Source organism: Hemicordylus capensis, chromosome 3 (genome assembly GCF_027244095.1).
Source record: "Hemicordylus capensis ecotype Gifberg chromosome 3, rHemCap1.1.pri, whole genome shotgun sequence".
In the NCBI taxonomy this organism is placed as follows: domain Eukaryota; kingdom Metazoa; phylum Chordata; class Lepidosauria; order Squamata; family Cordylidae; genus Hemicordylus; species Hemicordylus capensis.
Genome location: NC_069659.1, coordinates 344,441,713 through 344,459,249, shown reverse-complemented (window position 1 = coordinate 344,459,249; position 17,537 = coordinate 344,441,713). Strand labels below are relative to the sequence as shown.

General features: G+C 47.4%; 1 protein-coding gene across 4 annotated transcripts in view; it reads right to left on the bottom strand.

Annotated features, from left to right (window-relative positions):
- SOX2 (SRY-box transcription factor 2) overlaps nt 1–17,537 on the bottom strand; it is a 724,618-nt gene that overhangs the window by 689,503 nt on the left and 17,578 nt on the right. For 2 of the 4 annotated variants that reach the window (XR_008318939.1, XR_008318940.1), the window contains exon 3: nt 13,573–13,614. The exons of 1 other annotated variant lie outside the window; for it this stretch is intronic. Coding sequence is in view for 1 of the 3 variants with exons in the window: in XM_053306526.1 (XP_053162501.1) it covers nt 4,722–4,755; nt 13,573–13,614 (76 nt within the window). In the remaining 2 variants the exon portion in view is untranslated. Of the gene's footprint in view, nt 1–4,721; nt 4,756–13,572; nt 13,615–17,537 lie in introns of all 4 variants that reach the window. One more of the 4 variants, XM_053306526.1, reaches the window with a different exon arrangement.

The following is a 17,537-nucleotide window of genomic DNA, read 5'->3' as shown; positions in this document are numbered from 1 at the left end:
GGTCTGTTTTGCCCTTGCTGATTGGTTTTCTGGCACTGGCTTCCAATTGGCTTGTGATCTCCTTGCTTCTTTGTTGGCTTGTTATAATACAAATCAAGCGTTGTCATGAGCAACTGTGCCACCATTGGCTGGAGGGAGGGAGGATGGAGAGGGAGCTCAAAAGGCGGGAATTTCAAAATGTATTCAAAGGGACTGAGGCAGAGAGAGCTCTTATAGTGTGACTCTCTTGAAGAGGATACATCAGGAGAGAAAGGAGGAAGGTTTGATTTTGTGGTTTTCTTTTCTCAGCATTTAGTATAATATGTTGTGCTATTGCTGCTATAATTATCTGGTTTTGCTGGATCTCGACAAAGGCAGAACTTGGGTGCCTGTCTTGGTTGAGTTGTGGTTTGTTTGGTTTGTGAGATAGTGTTGTAGTGAGAAATGGACAGTGGCAGGTGTGTGTGTGTGTGTGTGTGTCTGTCTGTCTGTCTGTCTGTCTGTAATATTTCTGGGTGACTGCTATTATAAGCTCCATGCCTGGCCTTTAGACTAACTTGTGCTTCATCCATTGCTCTGATCTGGTCTGCTCTGCAGTCTGCATTGCAAAGTGTTGTACTCAGCCAAAATGTTGCTGAAGTCGTTCTAGTTGAGCTTATGGTTATGCCTGCTGTTAAGTAAGGGTGCTGCTGTGGTATCTGTTGCAATGGTAGGAAGTAAAAGTAAAGATAAAGTGTGCCGTCGAATCGGTGTTGACTCCTGGTGACCACAGAGCCCTGTGGTTGTCTTTGGCAGAATACAGGAGGGGTTTACCATTGCCATCTGCCACACAGTATGAGATGATGCCTTTCATCATCTTCCTATATCGCTGCTGCCCAATATAGGGGGTTTCCCATAGTCTGGGAAACATACCAGCAGGGATTTGAACCGGCAACCTATAGCTTGCTAATCAAGTCATTTCCCCACTGCATCATTAGGTGGCTAATGGTAGGAAGTAAAGTAAAGAGCCATCATTGTGCGTGAGAGAGCAACTTGTGCCAATGATGTTACTGCAGTTCAGGCACTGTGGCTGGTAGTGGATTCTGGGTCAGTGATTCTTTCTTAGGCATTTTTGGACTGTGTTTGAAATGTGTGTTCTGTGTTGAGAGGGACAGATACCCTTTTACTGTGTCCTTCTGCAGTGCCTTTTTAAAGGCAGGGTTGCAAAATGAAATGCAAATTGCAGTGCAAAACTTGTGTGTGCACTCTGCGAGTGCAGCTTTTTCCAGCCATAGGGAACAATTGGGAAACTCAAAACACCCTATTGTTCCCCATGGGTGGCTCCTATGGACAATAAAGTGGGTTGTGTGATAGGGCATGATGGGTGCTATCTACCACCCAGCCCACAAACAAAATGGGTGTGGGCAATTTTTAACAAATCACGTCGGCAGTTTTTAACTTTCCCCCCAACCTCCCATAGGATCCTATGGGAGTTTGGGGGAAAGCGTAACAATTTGTTTAAAACCATCCGCTTGCCCTTGTGTGTGTGTGTGTGTGTGTGTGTGTGTGTGTGTGTGTTGGTTAGTAGGTAGCACCCATCATGCCCTACCACGCAACCCACTTTGGTGTCCCTAGGAGCTACCCATGGGGAACAATGGAGGGTTTTGAGTTTCTCCATTGTTCACTATGGCAAAAATATTCAAAACATTTTGAGTTTGTTCCACTGAGACAACTGGTTGGACCAGTTCTTTTGACAGAACATTTCAGCAATTTGTGTTTCGTTTCAAGGTTGAAACAGGATGCAAAATCCATTTCGTGCACATCCATATTTTAGAAATGAATAATGTGTGGCTCATAAAGGTTTTCTGGCATATTTTTGGCCCCAGAATCCTCAGTTCACAGAAGCCCTCTTCAGACATTAATGTCATGGCCCCACTCGAGGACACTGGAGAGGAGTGAGGGGCAGGCAAGTTACGAGAAGGTTGGGAGGCACCTGAGCGGGCCGGTGATGTGAATGGGGAGATAACTGAGACAGGCCAGGGCTAGTGTTTGGTGAAGGAGAGGCCAGCAGGGCCAGGCCAGGTGACCTTGGGAGAGAAAGGTCAGGATCTGAGCCAGAGTTTGAATGGCCACTATCTCCTCGAGGACACAGATGGGGAAAACGTTAGCAACAGGTGAGGGAATTACGGAGGAGTCATCGGCTCATGAGGAGGCAGCAGGAGCCGGACTGAATCTATGGCAGCTGGCAGGGGTGAAGTGTTGATTAAGTGCACATATCTGTTGACTATAAATCAGGCAGCCTGTGCCTTGAACAACTGCTGGAAACAACACGTCAAATCGGCTTGAGCCTCTGTCAGAGAGATTGTGACCTTGGAATTTGGGCTTCTCACTCCTCACTTCTGTATCCCTGGTGAGACTGTTAAATCTGCCTATTTAGCAATAAAACTGAAACCTGAGCTACTGGCTATTGTATTATATATCTCTGGCCAGTGTCTTCCGTCGAGTGAGCTTGTGACAACTATAAACAAAATGCTGTGCATTAGTACAGTGACTAAAATGGGGCCCTGTCACATATACCTTCACAGGCTCCAGTCACAATACACTGGTGTTTGAAGAGTACACCAGCCTCCCAATCACAGAAATGCCCACACTCATAAGTACGGCATTCATCTCTTCAGACACAGGCCAGCATATCCATGACCAGTGCCAGCGAGGAGGTGAGTGATGGGGCCAGGCTGGGACTTCTGAATCTGGCCACGTCTTAGTCAATGAAGTTGTGTACAGCATTATGTTCATAGCCCTCTTCAGACGTCAAAATCTTATTAGAATTTTGATAATTCTAAATATCACAAGAAATACATAAAACAAACAATATATCTAACAGACTAGGAAACTCAACTGTTCCCTTGGCTTCCTCTTCATCTTGGCAGCTCTGCACTAACTAAAGGAGTCTAATACACAGGGGAGACCTCAGCTAGGCCAAGCATCTCATAATGGTCTTTTCAGCCTGGAAATGTCTGCTTCTATCTTTGGAATCACAACACTTTCTCATGGAATTTTCAGGGTGTGCCTAAAGCTGTCCAAGTTCAGTCCTAGTGAGGACAACCTTGGTTCCTTGACAAACTAAAGAAATAAAGACATGATTTTCAGAATATCATCTAAGCATCATATAATGGGGAAATTAACAAAATTACTGGAGAAGGTTTCATCACACATCACAATAGTAGGCAGTAAGGGGGACACTACCTCTCATATCAAGAACAGGGGAATCTTCCTGTTACATATTTCCTACTTCCTCCAGCTACGACCCAGTTTCCTTTTCCCATATGTTTATCTCTGAATGTGAAGGAATGAGGCCTGAACCCTCTCTTTTTGTATACGAGACTTCTGTATTTCAATTGCTTTGCTTACTCCCTATGTTAAAAATCTGAGCAGGGGTCAAAAGTTCACAGCTCCTGTTCTACAGTTTGGTTTTGGAGGGAGAAGAATTATACTGGTTTAATTTTGGAGAGAAGAGAGGGATTGATTCGATTAGGTAAGTTTTAGAATAATGGAAGGAACCTGCATTGTGTTGATTGCTTTATTTGGGTGGGGGGAACAATTGGAGAGGAAAAGAGAATATAAGGAGGCTGCCTTCAGCAGAATTTTGTGCAGTACAAGCTGGAGCACTGAAGAGTCTAAGTGAAGGAGCTGAGTGCAGTTTAAGTTGGAGAGATGAAGAGAGTTCCAGAGAAGGAGTTGCTGTCACAGTCCGAGAGAGAACCATAACTGATTCTGGAAAGAGAGCTGAGAAATCACTGGGAGAGTGGTGACTCTCTGGAGGGTGACTGCAAGAGGACTCTTGGTAAGGACTCTGAGTTGGGGCTCACTATTAGTGCAAGATAGATTGGACATGTTTTGCTCCTATTTTATTTCTTCCTTGTGCTTACTGCTCATTTGGTTGCTCTTTTTGTACAAGAACTATTGTTTTTAACTGAACTATTTTAAAGTAAAGTTTTCTTGTTTTGAAGTTTAAAAATTGTAGTTGCTGTCTGTTTCTCCACCCCATGATTAGTAGCCTTTCAACCCATAGGCATATCTAGGGGTGGGGCAGCCAGGGCACATGCCCTGGGTGCCATTTGTGGGGGCGCCGGCACCATGCTGCTTCCCACCACCTCCCCAGTTCAGGAATTGTTTTTTTAAAAATTTAAAAACTACCTGTAGCCCCTTCGGGGGGCTTCCTAAAGTCTGCAGGGAGGGTCTGCAAAGGTTCCCCCTCCCCCCACCGGCCTCTTAAATCACCGCCACAGCTCGTTCTGGGCTGATTTTCAGCCCCTTCCAGCCTCCAAAAATTTGTGCGGTGGCCATTTTGGAGACTGTCACACATGCTCAAATGGCCTCTGTGAGGTCTAGCATGGTTTAAGGCCTTGCAGGGACCATTTGAGCATGTGCAATGGTCATTTTGTTTTCAGTGGCCATTTAAAAAAAATTTGTATTTTAAAAAAATGGCTGCCACACATGCTCAGTAATTTTATAAGCAGGCCAGCATCCCCATTTGTTATTCCTATGTTGCAGATAAGAAATTTGCTGGAAGAAAGTCAGAATTTGTGGCAGAGTGCTGGACAGTGGAATATGGGGCAATTGAAATAAGTTGAGAGGGCAGAGACATGGCTGCTTTTCATGAATGGGATCTGTGGCATTCAAGAGGAAATCCTGTCCCTGACAACTGCTAGGATAAACATCTAAGCTTGGACACCTTTTGGAAACACACAAGAAAGACCTACCTCTTTGAACTGGCCTGTGGGAGCGAGTGTGAAACTGAAAAAGGTAAAGAATGTCAGTGGTATTACAAGGAGATTAATTTCATTATGTTTTGCCTTTTATTATCTGCCCCACACTTTTGCTATGTGTGGGTTACAAATCTAAACCCAAATCAAAACACAGACAAACGATTTAGAAGGCACCCTGCATTTCAGAACAACTTTCTGGGATTTTTTAAATTTAAGATCTTTTGAGAACAACTTAGTATGTTTAATGTAGTATATGTTCATCCTGATTCATTTTGTTAGGAGAAATGTTTTGCACTAGTCTTGGCAAGGAGAGCAGGAACAGGTGGCAGTCAATCATTTTAATAAAAGGAGGTGTGAACACAACATTTCTACACAAAATTTAAAAAGCAAATACAGGTAGTCAGTCCGCATTTAAAGGGCATTGTAGCTGGAGATTATGGGAGTTGTAGGGATGCAGTACTGGGGAACTCTGAAGTAAAGGATGGGAGCAGGAGAAGACGACGATCTGGGCAGACATACACTTATGATGGACATCACAGAACTTCATTACATGGTGGTGATTTAAGAGGCTTGCGGGGGGAGGGGAACCTTTGCAGACCGCCCCCCAGCGGCCTTTAGGAAACCCCCCGAAGGAGCTACAGGTTAAAAAAAAATATTATTATTTTAATACTAGTCATTAAGCCCGTTCCATTAACGGGCGCTAGAAGAGTTGTGCGCATCTTGGGGCCGGCTGCAAGAACAGTCTACTCTCTCTTGCCCCCCCTCATGCCCCACTCCCTATTGCCCCCTCCCTGCTGCCCCACTCTCTCTTGCCCTCCTCCCCCTCCCTCCTCCCCAACTCCCCCCGCCCCACTCTCTCTTGCCTTCCCTCTCCTTCCGTTCTTCTCCTCCTTGCCCCGCACCCCCACCCGCACTGAGCAACTTCTGGGCTGACCTCACCGCTGCCACAGCCAGGTCCTCCCCACCACCGCCGTTCCTCCTCGCAGGCGGCAAACTGCAAAGCCCCACCGCCCGTTTCCCTCCTGCCCCAGGCTCTCCCACTCGCTTCCCCACCCCCTTGCCCACTTGCCTCCTCTCTCCTCGCCTGGGCATCCTGCCACTACGCTCCGGGGTTGCTGCAGTGACGGCGGGGATACTCAGCCTTCCTTTGGCGAGAGGCGGTGGCTGCAGCTGCGGTGGCTGCAGCAGCTGCGGCCCATCCCTACTCCCGGCCCCCCGGAGAACGTGTCTGCTGCCAGACTCCTCCCCTTGCTCGTCGGCGGCTGTGGGAGGGGCCGGGGGACGCCGGCGGCCACTGGGAGACAGAGTCCGCACCTCTTCCCTCTCTGGCTGTGGCGTCTGCTGCAGCAGCTCTTCCTCCTGGGTCCCCGGCTGCTCGGACGCCCCCGGCATCAGAGCAGCTGGTGGAGGGAACCCCAGCGGCGACTCCCCCTCCTGGCCCTGTCAGCCCACGCCGCTCACACCTCCTCTGTACGGCAGACCCCCCCTTCCGCCACGCGTGGGATCGCGGCCAATCAGCAAGAAGTTTGGAAGCACTCTATGGACCAATCAATACCTTGTGCGCACCACGCATGGGAAGAAGACCTGCAAGAGACACGGACGCAGGACACGGACGCAGGTACCCAAGGGTTTTATTATATAGGATAATATAAGTCAAAGTTTGGTCAGGGGCGCAATTTCAGTGCTTGCCCTAGGCGCTATTTTCCCTAGATTCGCCTCTGCCTACCTAACTTTGCATTAAACAGAGGTTTGGAAGGCTGTTTTAGAAATCCAGCCAGAAAAAAATTAAGAGGTGCTTCACATGATTGCTGTGAAGTGCCTCAATGAGGTCTGCAGGGAGAGCGGGTTTAGTTTGCTCTCCCTGCAGATGATTCACAGTGGAGCCCTGGGCAGCCAGATCAGGTGCCCACACAACTGTCGGCTCCGTCACAGAGCTGGTGGTGGCTGCAGAGATTGGGGCTGCGCAGCTCCCAGAAGTCCCATGATGCTCCACACAAGCACTTGGGGCATCCTGGAGAGAACCCCCAACCCAGGAGGCTGCTTGCAGCCTCCCAGCCGGTGATCTATTTGTGTGTTGCCACACGCTGCAGAGAAATGGGGTTAACAGAGTGCCCACTCAGTTAACCTCATTTAAGGGGAGGGTGTTTTAGATGGACTAGCTGCATTGAGAGCACTGGGTTCGCCTTCAGCCTAGTGGTTCCCACTAGTGGTGTGCATGGTTCGGTAGAAGCGTGGTCCGGCACCTGGGGGAGTGTCTCTTTAAGGGGGGGTGGTAGTACTTACCCACCCACCGCTCTTCCCCCTCCAGCGCTGTTGCTTTTAAAAATCTTCTTGGGGCGACAGAGTTCCTCCCTGCCGCCCCTGCCCCCATCGTTGTCCGTCTATGCCTTAAACGAAGAAGAGCTGGCTGAGCGCATGCGTCCTTCGCAGAGCGCGCGCTCATCTCTGTTGCGGGTGCGCACGCGCAGCATGACATATGCAACGCCTGCGCACCCGCGGCGGAGACGAGAACGCACCGTGAAGAGCGCATGCGCTCCGCCAGCTCTTCTTCGTTTAAGGCATAGATGGACAACGACGGGGGCGGGGGCAGGGGCAGCAGGGAGGAACTCTGCTGCCCCAAGAAGGTTTTTAAAAGCACCAGCGCCGGAGGGGGAAGAGCGGCGGGGGGGGTAAGTACTACCACCCCCCCTTAAAGAGACACCCCCCCGCCCTTCCGAACCGCCGGACCTCTGGAATTCCAGACCGGTCCGGCAGCTTTCCCAATGGCCCCGAACTGAACCATGCACACCACTAGTTCCCACGAGCACTAGGAAGAGGGCTAAGCTCCCTTAGCCTGTTTCCCAGTGATTGTGGGAATAGCCTCAAAGTCTACTTGATGGTAGTGGTGAAGGTTAGGATCATGAGGCTGGTTAAGACCAGGCTGTGACACGTGGTAACAGCATGGTGGAATCTGTGACACTGGAAAATCTTATTTGCTGATCATTCTCAAATCTATTTGTCCACTCCTGACCTCTGTCTTCCTATTTAATCTTGTATCCTTAAAAACTAAAGGCCAGACTAGACAGGACTTTAAATACATCTTTTGACCATGCATTGTGAGCTGTTGTGTTTGATTTGTGTTTCCGGTAAACTGCAGCCACAGGGTACTTGATCCACATCAGCACTGTGGTGTGGGGAAAGGATCATTAACCCTTTGCCCCTGCCACAGTCCCAGCTGGAGTGGCAGTGGTTGCTATTCACAAAAACACACACAGCCAGCCAATGAGGCTATTCACGTGATGGGGCAAAACTGGGCTAGCGGAGGCTAGCCCAATTTTGCCCCATCGTGTGACCCACCAGGTTCGGCTGCGAGCCCGGTGGTTCCTAGGCGGGTAACTCGACTAAGTGCCCCTGTCCTTAGCCCGGGTTTGCGGAGCGAGAGCTCCACAAAACCAGGCTATCTGGTCGTGAGTAGCCGCAGCGCGGTTCCACGCTGCGGCTACTCACAAGGATACCCCTGTAGGGGAGGCAAAAAGCTGCCTCCTGGCTCCGGGGGTCTCGCCAGCATGCCCTGCGTGCTCGCACAGGGCATGCTGGAGCTTGCAGGGGCCAATTAGCCCGCTCTCCCCGCAGTTTCACCAAAAAGTTTCACCAAAAGCAGGTCTCATGGATTGTGAGACCCGCCTCAATGTGTTTAAAGTCACATACCACTTAGGCCAATCTAGACATGAAGTTTGGAGCTCTCAATGTCTTTTACTTTCTCAAAAAGCTGCCACGGGGTCTGTTTTAACTGTCCAATCCATTCTAACCTGAGCATGTGGTGACACATTTCATACATTTGGCTACACTGAATATGCTATGACATGCTTGCTACCTGTCTCCACCTCTCCCATCATAGTCATGCCAGGGTAATGTAAATTGCATACCCCCTGGACAACAACCATATCTCTTCTATGTTCTACACAGAACCATGTACCCCATTGACATTAAAAATGTTAAAACACTATCATGCACATTAACCTCATAGTTTAAATCCTCCGCCCCATTCCTATTGAGTTTATGAAGAATAACAGCAACAACTGCTCCCCTTCTATGCATTCTGGCACTGCAGTGGCCCCACCAATCTTTTCCCATGCAAAACAAGAAGCCTCAGCACTGCACAGATAATTCCCTTAATTCGTTTTTGACCCTGCGCTATTTCAGAATCTCAGGGTAAGTAAACATTTATAAACCAATTTATAATATAGTATTATAAATTGAAAGGAAAAGGCTCAGGAAACTGGAATGCATTTCTTCTCATCCTAAATACTTGCTGAAACAGAAAGCATTTACAGGACCAACTTGGAACTAATGTACAGATGTTCCTATATCTGAAAAACCTACTTCACGTGAGGAAGCAAGCTAGACTAGAACCTTTCTTCCTGAATTGCTAGCATTCTAGAGGTAAGAAATGTTTCAGGCATGTGATCTGCAACCTGAAGTCTGATGCTTGAAGTGGTATAATCCAGGAAAGGTTGTGTCGTGCAATATATATAAATGCGTTTTTCAGTTCTCAGGCTTGGGCTTAAGATAGCTTCTTCGGAGAGTCCTGAAGCTCAGAAGCAGGTATCTACAAATCCACTCGCCAGCTCGCCAGTGCTAAGCCTTCTGGCAAGGACACTCCGCTCTCTGGCGCGGACACTCAGAACCACACAGATCTCCTCCCCAGAGGTCCAGTCTCCACTGCTCTTTTTGAGAAGGTAAGAAACAGCAGGAATCCTTTCTGAGCAGTAGGAGATGACTCCCACAGTTTCTTACCCTCTTCATACCTGCTTATCTCTGAAATTATTTACCTTTGTGCCAGAAAAGGATCTGAGGGAAGAGAGGGGATTAGTGGAGAGCACAAATAATGGCTAGGTAGTGAGCTAAGCCTAAAATTTGTGGATCCCTCAAATCTACCATTCAGAAACTACCATTCACATGCCCCTGAATGCCATCATGATACTTGTATGATGCAGAAAGGCTGCAGTCAAGAGACTCTTATCAACCGGACTAAACTGGAGCCTCTCAGAAATATAGGTTCCAGGCTGTTTATATATTTATATCTTGTTAGCAGACAGTAAGGCCGTTTTCATAACCGTTCCAGGCAGGGCTGTAGAGGCCGCTGGGGAGGCAGGACACAAGCTACCTTCCCCCACATGATTTGCGACACTCTGTGATCGCTCATGCCACATGCCCACACGGCTGTTGCCTGAGCTTTCAATGAGCAGCAAAGGGGCAGGGGGAAAGCAGGCTCTGGCCTCTCGCACCCCACAATGCACTGCACCAGGAGTGTGGTGCACTGGAGGATTTCCCTGCTGCCATGTGTTCTAGCCACCCAGATCAGTCAGTGGTTGCTGAGCGGGAACTGGGGTAGAAGGACATGCTTGCACCTTTCTACCTCAGTAAAAGCCCAGGTACAAAACTTGGTGCCCGGTAGACCAATACTGGGATTGGGCCCAATCCCGACACTCATAGGAACATAGGAAGCTGCCATATGCTGCGTCAGAACATTGGTCTATCTAGCTCGGTATTGTCTACATAGACTGGCAGCGGCTTCTCCAAGGTTGCAGGATCTCAGCCCTATCTTGGAGATGCCAAAGAGGGAACTTAAAGCTTTCTGTTCTTCTCAGAGTGTCTCCATCCCCTGGGGGGAATATCTTACAGTGCTCACATGTGGTCTCCACACGAGCAGCCCTACCCAGGTAGGGCTGTGCAAACCTGAGGAGGGCTCCTTGTGTGCATGCTCTCACTTGTCCCGCCCCTCCATTGGGAAACTCTGGCTTCACACAATAATGTAGTAGCATAGACATGCACTTGATGATATAGAAGAGGCTGGCCTCTCCTTTAATCAAGCAGCAATAAGAACATAAGAACAGCCCTGCTAGATCAGGCCCAAGGCCCATCTAGTCCAGCATCCTGTTTTGCACAGTGGCCCACCAGATGCTGCTGAAAGCCGAAGGCAGGGGTTGAGGGCATTCAACATGCCCAAACTAGGGGGAGCTGGAAGGAAGTCAGGGACCTACCTACCTACCTACCTGCTTCCTTCTACATGATTGGAGCCTCCGTTGAGCTCCGCCGCCCATGCAAGAAGTGCAGCAGTGAGTCCATAAGCGATCAGGAAGGGTAGGAAGCAAGCCAGGACTACCAGGTATCCCATAATGCACCACACAAGCAACAGTGAAACCTCCATGCTGCCTGACCACTCTGGCTCTATCATAAAGATGGCCACCAGCAGACCAAAGGCAGCTGCCAGCAGGTGGCCAGCAGGTTGCCAGACAACCAGTGAGAGGTAGGAGGCGCACACTTGTCCTCCTACCTCACTTTAAACCTGGGGTAGCCAATCAGAGCTACTCAGGGGAGGAGCAACAGGATAGGGAGACATCTTGGGGGCCCAGACAACCAGTCCTACCTGGGTAGAACAGGGCTAGCTCAGGTAGGGCTGGTCATAAGAATGGGCTCATTGGCTGACATCCAGACTAAACAAGTGTTTTTGTAATGGGGTGTCTGTGCAACAAGATATACAACCTGTGGCATGCCTTAAATGTTTGGCTTTTGTTCAGGAGCATAATTTTGGCATCCCCAAAATTAAACTGCATGGCCACCAGAATCATGCCATAAGAGAAATGGCGCCCACAACTCAAGGTGTCATTCAAAATATGTTAAAGGAAATATCACTCACAAACAACTAGCACAATTTTTGAAGCATGGGGCTGTCTTTTTTGGACTCCTTTCAATTCAGCTGTCAAGCCAGTTTTGGCACTGAAATTACTTGATGCTCTGATTGACAGCCTGCTCTGGAAGAAGGACCTGCAGAGTACAATCTGGCTACTTCTACTGCATCTCTTAAAACCTTTCAGTAACATTGACTATATTATTCCTCTGGACTGCCTGGCCAGGTTCAGCGTTGGGTGCACTATACTTCAATGTTCCCTGTTTGGAGGGCAAGTTACAGAAGATGGTGCTGGGAATGTTAGGTCTGCTCCATGGCACTTATGTTTCCACAGGGCTCTATGCTTTCCCCAGGATTGTTAACGGGGATGTTGTAAAACATCTTCACACAAGCATCTAAACCTGGGTTATCTTCCTCAAACCCAGTCTTGCATGTTCATGTGAACCAGGGCAAAAAACCCAAGCCCTGGTAGTCCAAATCTGGTTAATCCTTCTAACCCTTGGGCTTAACCCAGGTTAGTGCACAGCAGGGGCCCTGGTACCTGGAGTTGTTGATCATATGGCCACTTTCTGCTGTATTTTCAGGTCCCAGCAGCCAACTACCATGTTTGTTAGAAACCACTGTGGCTGGAGGGACGGTGATCTGTGAATGTGCCGAGCTACACAACGCACTCTATGATCAATTGCTCAGAATGGCTTGAATGGGGCTTACCTCACTTCCTTCCCCCTTGTGGCCAATCAGAGGAGGGCAGTGATGTAATGACGTTTTCCCTTCTCCTGGCAGCATGGTGCATTAAGGGAAGGTTCCCTGATCTGAGCTCACTGCTTCAGCGCTCATTTGGGCGTGGGGGCTGCAGAGCTCAACAGAGGCTCTGCTCTTCTGTTCTGCAAGGATTCTCCCTACCCTCAAACCACTCCCTTCTGATCATGTGCAAAGGCCCAACATGCTGTTATCAGAAGAATGGCATGGCTTCCACTTTGCTTCCAATTGTAATTCAAAAGAATGTAAGTCATCACATTACCACATCTGAAACCAAATTTCAATTGAGATTAGAGATGGGCAAGCTCCCATCTCATGTCCGACTGGCTCAGAAATAAACCAATCTATTTTCTAAAAACAAACAAAAAGAACTTGGCTTATTTCCCAGTCAATCCAAATTCACCCTCCCGGTGTCACACACACACACACACACACACAGCCCCTAAGCCAATACCCATAGAAGGAGAGAGGTATTTTCCTCTCTCCTTTCTCAAGCTCCTGGCACTCTGCTACCTCCCTTCTTCTCCTTCTTTGTTGCTTCTGGAGTGCTGCCATCCCTGCTGCTGTTGCCCCAGATAGGCCAGGTAAGCACTGCTAAAAGAGAAAGGGGGCAGGTATGAAGGATGAATGGAGAGGTGGTAAACTGGGAATTCTTCTCTGAGCTGCAGAAGAATTAGGGGGCTCCTAATACTCCCCACTTCTTTGATATCAGCATTACTAGCCCCCAAAGTTCATATCTGAGTCTGAGCCCAGGAAGCTTCATTGGCATCCCTAGTTCAGATTGGTACAGTGCAGATCAACAAAAGAGAGGCAGAGAGAAGAAAATTCAGAATTCTTAGTTTCAAATCCTGGCTTTAAGAACAATACTCAGGTTCTATGTTTGGTGAAGCCAAACTCAAATTTCTAAATCTGGATTGTGTCCGTGAAAACTGATTTTATTATTATTATTATTTACATTTTATATCCCACTCTTCCTCCAAGGAGCCCAGAGTGGTGTACTACATACTGTACTTAGGTTTCTCCTCACAACAACCCTGTGAAGCAGGTTAGGCTGAGAGATAAGTGACTGGCCCAGAGTCACCCAGCAAGTATCATGGCTGAATGGGGATTTGAACTTGGGTCTCCCTGGTCCTAGTCCAGCACTCTAACCACTACGCATCAAAGATCAGTTTAAAACAGTTTCAAAGCCATCTACCACTATCCAAATCCAGCAATTTCAAATGTGTGGAATTGATCGAATTTCTGTTGAAATTTCAGTGCAGGTACAGCCTTTGGAGCATGCGTGCAATGTAATTCTGAATGCTTTTCCATATCTAGAGGCAAGCATTATAGATAGTAACAATTTCTTGAAATTACAAAGACTCAAATACCAGTTATCATATATAAGACATTTTTAAAATAGTGCAGCTTTCTCACCAGAACTCATTGCCACAAAATTCACTTGGTCATCACTGTAACCTGGAAACAGAGTTAAATAAGTGACTGTCAATTTTGTTATTGAAAATTTCCACTATCATTGCTGTTCAGCTTGCAAATCATTGTTCAAATATGATAAACTAGCTGCTGTGTGCCATTATCAGAGTAAAATATTTCCAGGTTGCTGAGATTGTTTGTGTGTCTATCAGGAGTGATGTCCACTGGGGCTTGGACCCTAAATTAGACAATACGCCCTCAGAGAAGGAAGACCAAGACTTCATCGCCAGTCTCTGCAAAGACCAAGAAATGGTAAATTCTACCCAAAGGACAGCCCAAGGCCAACAGCCCAGAAAGAACCCCACCTAGGGAGACTGCAAGATCACAGGATCTTATGCTCTTCAACTGGACCCCCACCTCAGCTCCAGTCCCTTCACTGTCACTCAAGGACTTCAGGGGCAGTGGTGGTGATGGTCTTCTCTCAAAGCTCTAAACCAGAGAGACATAAAGGCAGTTCACATAACCATAAACTGGGTAGAAGATGAGTCCTACCCAGTTTTGGGAGCTGGGTATGCTCCCATTTTGTGCTCAAGTGGTTGCAAAAAGCAAGGTTGGAGGTGGAGAGTTTGGTTACCTGTCAAGACCCAGCTGGTAGGATGATTTTTCACCTACCTTGTCAGAAGCTGAGGACGGAATCTGGGTAGGGCACACGCATCCTCTCCAGCTTAGGCCTGGCAGACAACCAAGCTCCCTGCCTCCAAACTTGCTTTTTAGAAGCATATACGAGCACAAAAAAGGAGCATGTCCAGCAACCAAAAAGGGGAAGGGCTCATCTCCTACCCAGTTTATGGTCATTTGACCTGCCCATTTAGTAGTCAGGGTCTTCCTTTTCCAAGCCCGATTCAGGAGGCAGAGGCAAGAACAAACACATGCTCCAGATCAGAGCCCTGCTGACAGGAAAGGGTAGGGCAACAGGGCCAACTGTACAAAGTCTCATTCCCTGCCTGATAGTTGTTGATCCAGCTACTCCACAAGGACAGCTCCTTTGCCTGGCTCAATATGCCCAGCTCTCAAGTTCTCAGGCCTGAAGAGCTCTCCTGCTGGCTCAGACCTTTTTGCCTGGTGCCTGCTCCTGCTGTTCAGCTCCTGCTAGACATGCCCCCTGCCAGTCAATGAGATAAGAGACAGAGCCAAACCATTGAGGGTCTTCAGTGATGTGTTTCCACAGGGGAGAGCTCCAAAATAGTTAGGCTCTTGTGCTAGAATGCCCACACTTTTGAAGTGTGGGGACCAGTGTGGGGATTAGCACTGCATGCACATTGTTGTTTAAGCATACATGCAGTTAGGATGTCAGCCAATATCAACATATGTGGAATATTTACATCAGTAGTTTAAACTACTTCAAGAAAATGAAGGGTATTCACATGTGCAGCCTAACCCAGACTAGGGCAACCAAACTCGGGCTAGTCTTCGTGTGAGAAGCACCGGGAACAAAGTCACTCCCAGTGCTGCCCCTATGCCCAGCCACACTTTGAAACCCGGTGTTTAGCTGAGGTTAAGCGAAATTGTGGTTTGATTAACTTCAGCCAGTGATCATCTGGGTGATCACTGCCAGGTAAAGAGGCATCCCCCCAGCGGGGGGCGGAGAAGAGGAGAGGCTGTGCTCATACCCTGGGGCACCCCTGGGATGTAGGAGGGGGAAGTCCTCCCACTCCTGCTGTTTCCTTTCGCCGCGCTGTTGCTCATGTGGGCACGTGATGAGGCAGAGGGGAGGATGGCAGCCATTCGTCTGCTGGGAAAGGCAGATGAGTTCCTGCCTTCCCTGAAGCCCACCTGTCCTCCCCAGTAAGGTTGTCTCATGACCTCAATATATGTTCATATCAGACAACTAAACTCTTCAGATTGTAATTCAAGATATATTTGTGATTCATGATATATATGTTTAGTATGTCCCTTGGTACTAAACAAGTCACCCTGTCCCTGATTTAGAAAACTGTAGAAAATTGGAAGAACAATCAGTAACCTGCAAGTGATGAGCAAGTTTGAAAGGTCTTCCCATTTAGCCTTAAGAGTGTTTTTGTTAGGTCTGAGACCTTTTATGATTGACCAAAATTATACATCTCTCTCTCTCTCTCTCTCTCTCTGTCTCTCTCTGTTATAGCACCATCTATAGCAAATAGACTGCTGTCCCCCTGCCCCCAAACAGCAAATTGACTTGTCATGGAAACCAGATATATTTTCCTTCTATTCAGTTAACATTTTTTCTTCTCTCTGACTCACACACATATATATCCTTTGTTCCCTCAGATCTATATTTATCTTTTCTGGACCCTTGTATTTATGTGAGTTCTGTTCCCTTTGTCTGTGACCTCCCATTTCCCCTCTACCACCCATGACCACTTTTCCCTTGCCTTTCTCTTTTTGTTCCAGATACATTACCACTGGATTTTTAGTGAATGCACACTCTAATGGTGTTTCCCCTGCTGGGCTCTGAACAAATATGACTGACCACTGGAGCAATCTGTGTAAACTTAATATCACGTGCTGGTTCCAGATGGACAAGCTGAGTTGTTTGATTGCTGGAGATTATCACAAAATGAGGGTGAATTATAGCTCTGGTACTTGTTTGTGAGTATTCTTAATAATACATTGTCATGTATTAATAACAGTGTCTTGCACATAACAAAAGCAATAGCTGAAGGTACATCTGTGGCTCCATTATGAAGTAATTTGTGCATGGCTCAGAATGCAAGTAATAGAACATGGCAACTTCCAGCTCTCATGCTCCAATTCTACACACAGAATCAGTGGGAACTATTTTGAGGAGCTATTTATTTAGGATTACATTGACACTGCATTATAACTAAGCACTGGTTCACAGCAGTCATGGGTGGACTTCTCCGTCTAATTCATTTGTGATCTATGCTTAACAAGCTCCTTCCTTAGAAAAAGAGTGATTTCTCAATAGAAGTCCTCTCCCAGTCATTCATGTTGGTTCATGCACACTAACAGTGCCTCGCATTGCTCCTTGGGGTTTGTAGTTCAGTTGCTGTGGCACATCCATTTAATTTGGGGCATAATATATTGTGATTATGCACCTGGAGCACTTCTAAAAGTTATATTATGCTGTAGCTTGCAGCCGGTTGCATGTCCATATTCTGGAGTTGGTAACAGAAGCAAAGTGAAGCAATTGAAAATTATTTTCAATAATCCCAAATTGAGCATCATGTTATTAATACATGACAGTGTACTATTAAGAATACTCACAAACAAGCACCAGAGCTATAATTCATCCTCATGTTGTGATAATTTCCAGCAATCAAACAACTCAGCTTGTCCATCTGCAACCAGATGAACTGGATTTGTTCTTTAAGTAAAGCAGTGCTTTGCTAGAAGAGGGCGTTAGAGATGGTTTCATACATGTTAAAACTTACTGAAATAGCATAAGAACATAAGAACAGCCCTGCTGGATCAGGCCCAAGGCCCATCTAGTCCAGCATTCTGTTTTACACAGTGGCCCACCAGATGCCGCTGGAAGCCTACAGGCAGGAGTTGAGGGCATGCCCTCCCTCCTGCTGTTACTCCCTTGCAAATGGCACTCAGAGGCATCCTGCCTTTGAGGCTGGAGTTGGCCTTTAGCCCTCCAACTAGTAGTTCATTATAGACCACTCCTCCACATAGTTATCCAATCCAAACCCCTCTTAAAGCCATCCAAGTTGTTGGCTGTCACCACATCTCTTGGCAGAGAATTCCACAAGTTGATTATCCGTTGAGTGAAAAAGTACTTCCGTTTGTTGGTCCTAGATTTCCTGGCAATCAATTTCGTGGTATGACCCCTGGTTCTAGTGTTATGTGAGAGGGAGAAGAATTTCTCTCTATCCACTTTCTCCACACCATGCATGATTTTATAGACCTCTATCATGTCTCTCCACAGTCGTCTTTTTTCTAAACTAAATAGCCCCAGGTGT